The 4,359-nt window shown below is 49.4% G+C and overlaps 1 protein-coding gene across 2 annotated transcripts in view; it reads left to right on the forward strand.

The window, feature by feature from the left end:
- LOC127752201 (uncharacterized) overlaps window positions 1-4,359 on the forward strand; it is a 69,156-nt gene that overhangs the window by 15,621 nt on the left and 49,176 nt on the right. The window contains exon 2 of one of the 2 annotated variants that reach the window (XM_052276957.1): window positions 3,085-3,148. The exons of the other annotated variant lie outside the window; for it this stretch is intronic. Coding sequence (XP_052132917.1) covers window positions 3,085-3,148 — 64 coding nt within the window. The remainder of the gene's footprint in view (window positions 1-3,084; window positions 3,149-4,359) is intronic. 2 annotated transcript variants of the gene reach the window in all.

Raw genomic sequence — 4,359 nt, forward strand, 5'->3', positions numbered from 1 at the left:
TTAAAAAAAGGAAAGAGAAAATTGAAAAGCAGAAAAACATTGGTGATGAGTCATGTGTTCGCATTATCCCTTGCGGCTGCCGACTTTGTTATTGTGCATTATGTTTCTCTGCACGCAGCAGAGCGGGCATAAATTTTCCCCTCACCAGAAAACGCATTCCCCCCTGTCCCCCAACCTCTCTCTCTCTCTCTTTGTCTCCCTCTCTCCGTCTCCCTCTCGCCCTCTCCCTCTCGCCCTCTCCCTCCCTTCCCCCCTCTTCTCTCTCTCCTTCCCTCTCCTTCCCTGTCCATTTTATAACCTACCGTGCTGCTCGCGCCTTCACTCAGTTTTCAATCAAAGCTCCGGCTGCTATGGCGGCCTGCCAAAATAAGGACATGCTCATTGTTCGGTTGGAAGTAGCTTTCTTGTACTCGTGTCACGCAACATACTTGATCTATAGTAGGCCTCTGAACAAGTTCCCCTATGTTCAAGTGCCAATTAAAACAACAATAGTGTCTTTGTATATAATTTTTCACTTTCTTCCGTGAAGGCTTCATATTTTCGTCCTTTGCTCAAAATTTCTCTTGATTTCGGCGAGAAATTTTACCGCTGGAGGAGGCCACAAGTCGGGGTCCCGCCGTCGCTCGTCACGTTTATACTTTTTTTAAAGGTAGCTTTTATGTGGGTACGGAATGCGGTGGTGGTGGTGCCTCTGCAGGAGCCCCGCAGGAGCCCCGCAGGAGCTAAACACAGTCTCCTGTTGCAGTGGGTTTGCAGTGATTCCAGGGTGCGCCGCCCTGCGCCGCCCGGGCACGCCCCTGCCCAGTCATGGCCCATTAGACGTCATTGCGCATGCGCGCGCTACCTGACGGCGGCCAGCGGAACTGCTCGACCAACCCTCTGATTATAAACACCGAGGGGCCGTTTATACCGAAAGTTATCCTTGCCGAAAGTATATCACTCTGGTCTGGATTACGAGACGTTAATTTGAGAAATCCGTTTGTGATATGTGAAAAGGGGCGTAATACGTTGTCTGTAACACGTCTTAAACGAAAATTCTGAAAGCATCTTACTAAGCACTCAGCAGACATTTCCACGTTGAATTTCTGGTTATGCCTCGAAACATGTCCGGTTTTGTTTAGTGCGTCGTGCTCAAAACAAAAGTTTCCAAATTTTCGTAACTTACTAATTTTGAATTTTTTATGCGTCATTAGACCATGGTCTGCGCCCTGGACAGGTAGAAATGTAGTTCGGCTCGAGGTGGTCCGTCCACTTATTCAATTTGTGACTAGGTTGCAATCAAAATTACCGCAATCACGCGGTTTCATTTGAAAACTTTCCACATAGTCTAGCCTAAAAAATATGAGGTAGAAAAGCGTACCGGAAAGTGCTTTTCCGGATCAATCGCAAACTTCACCGGTAAATGCATGCTGTGGTGATTTGTGCTGAAGAGCAGGGAGCTCTATTTAAAACTTCTGTTGAAATCGTCAATTGAAAGATAACAATGTATCTTTGTAAACTGATGTTTTTCTTGCGGCAGTTTTTTCACATAGGCTGTCTTGATATAACTGGTTGCGGGATTGTCCGCCACTGGAAGAACGTGCTGATACAAAATCTCCTAATGAGATGGAGTAATCGAGCCTGAGTAATTGAATCGGGACGAACCCAAGTAACTCGTGCTTCTACTTTTGTAGTTACGATGATTCGCAAGTTTGTTAACAAGATGGACGTGCATTTCTCTTCCTTTTTAGCAGATGATACCTTAAATACTTTCACTAAATATAGAGAATACATAAGTAACTTTAAGGTGTCAGCTAGCTTTAACTCTCGATAAGCAGGAAAGAGAACTAACAGCAAAACCAGAATTATCTTTTTGAGCGCTGCGGAATGGTGTCCGGGTGAGTGTCGCGCTAACAATACTGCGCGGGATGGGCCCCTTCCCTGCCCAACAATACAACTAGGCCGCCAGCCGCCCTGCCCTTCCCAAATGTCCTCCTGTACGCCACTAGGCCGCCGAATTTCAAGATTGCAAGCAACCAAACAAATAGCAGCTGATGAGAGAAAATAGGAACATAGCCCTATTCATAAATGTGTATCATCTGCTTTCAAGATCGATTCTTGATTGAGATTTTTTTTACAAGCTCCTCGGAGGACCTCGTATGGATCCCGGATCCCCTATGGGGTCCTAAGTCCTAAACATCAAAACGTCTGAGTAGGCAACCTATACTGAAATCTGCCTGAAAGTCACGAATCAGAGTAGGCAACTCATGGCGTAGTGTATCGCCCTTTATCAGCCGGACTACTGCGCATACATTTCGATTCGCACGAATTTGTGCGCAAATATGTACGATTTTGTGCATACGTATGCATAAAAACAACATGCACTTCTTCGCACAAATTTGTGCGAATGGAATGTATGCGCAACTTTGTACAAATAAAACCTACAAATCAGTTAGTGTGTACATTCAATTTTTGAAAACAAAAATTGTAATTGGTTGCGAAACGTTTCGATGCGATGCTTGTCCGGGTTAGGGGCCGTACCCAAAATACGTGACGCATTTTGGGAGGGGGGGGGGGGGGGCGGCTAGAGCCCAACACGAGCTAAATGCCTACCCCGACCGCCCTCTCGCTTGTCGAAGAAGCTAGCTCACTTCACTTTGTAACCGTAGATCTCCATAGACCTCTCGAGTATATATTTTGCTTGATGCAGGCGCCTAGTTTTGGCCAAGCTACGTGACTGTGGATGACCTGCTGAAATGAGCATATTTTTGAGAAAAATAATTGAACAGCGATCCGTTTTCTGCCGGTTCTAAATCGCAAAACCACCATCAAATTAAGTTTTCAGCATCAGCCAGTAAGCGTGTACTCGGTGTACTTTTAGTTAAAATGCTCTTTGTGGTCGTAAATACGTGAAATATTACTCATCCTTAAACCCACATGAGTAGTACTACTCACATGAAAATGGGAAAGGGGGGGGGGGGTTCGCCTAACCTGCTCGCCTACATAGTATGCGTACTCGAAAGCGTGTGTGGGCAGTCAGCCGTCCCAGCGTAGATCGGTGATATTTTTCTCTCGCTAACACCTTGTCTTTATCTCAACATTCAGTGGTCGCCGGGACCGAGACTCCACGCAGCACTGTGTCGACGGGTGGGATCTGCACTTCATAGTGGTGCGTATCTACGTAGCGCGTAGTATAGCGCTCGCGGGACTGACCCGGATTTGACTTGAAGATCCACCTCTCTCTAGGCGGTTTACATATGGATCACCCCTCGCCACGCCACGCCGCCCCACGCTGCTCTGCCACGCTGTCGTCGGGCCCCCCGACTCGCGACTCCCGTTTTCTGCGCAGATTCCACGCCCCGTGCTGCTGACCCCCCACATGATTTTTGGGTCAGCGTATTAGACGACACTCTTGTTTGCTGCGCGAGGATGTTGACTCTCTCCCTCGCGCTGCCCTCGTGCACCTCGTGCTCGAGGGCGCCGCCCTCCGTCCCTCTCGCTCACTGTTCGCTCCCCTGCCTGCTTGTCCTCCGCCAAACGCGCAACAGCTTAGTAATTTTGACGACGCCTCGTTAGAGGTCTTGTGCGGCGTGTCGGCAGTCTTGTCATGTCGCGGGCCGAGCCGAGCCGAGCCGAGCCGGACCGTCCGCGGAAGGTGACCGCTGGTCAGTGGTCTGGTCACACGTTGCCTCGGGCGCCGCGCGGCGGCGGCGTCTGCCGCTCCAACCTGTGTGCGAGTGTGTGTGTGCGTGCGTGTGTGTGTGTGTGTGTGTGTGTGTGTGCGCGTGTGTGACCGAGGATTGGTACAAATGGTATTGGCCCCGCCCTGTGATTCAAATATACTCGTACAGTCTCTCTCTCTCTCTCTCTCTCTCTCTCTCTCTCTCCCCCTTCTCTCTCACATGGGTGACACGCCCAGTGCGTGTACCTCCAGTAATTCGTCCCCCGATAAGCCATCTCTTTTATGGTCTCTTTTAAAAATCCACATAAAGATGATAAAAACGTAACGTCAAGGCTGCCGCCGACGACTGGGGACCCGAGTATCGTTTTCGTGGCTGTGTTGCAAAACCGAAATCCGAGCAGAAATCTCACCGAACCCGCCGGATTCAATGTGTGTCTGGTATTTGACTGTGGCTGGCATTTGACATTCCTCTGCAGCTGGGCCGAGAGTTTTCCGTCGGGAGGGAAGTAAAATAGTCATATACTGCGGAGTATTGGAAATCTCTCTCTCCTCCCCTCGACTTCCCGCACGGGTTTTTAAATTGAACGAGCTGCTTTGTGCAACCGGTCGGCACCCTGCCGTATCTGATGACTGTACGGCGTGCGAGCGAACGCTTTGCAGAGCGATCAGAACGATATGATGACCGCCCCGCCCCGTCC

Source organism: Frankliniella occidentalis, unplaced genomic scaffold (genome assembly GCF_000697945.3).
Source record: "Frankliniella occidentalis isolate FOCC.00 unplaced genomic scaffold, Focc_3.1 Scaffold1, whole genome shotgun sequence".
Classification (NCBI taxonomy): domain Eukaryota; kingdom Metazoa; phylum Arthropoda; class Insecta; order Thysanoptera; family Thripidae; genus Frankliniella; species Frankliniella occidentalis.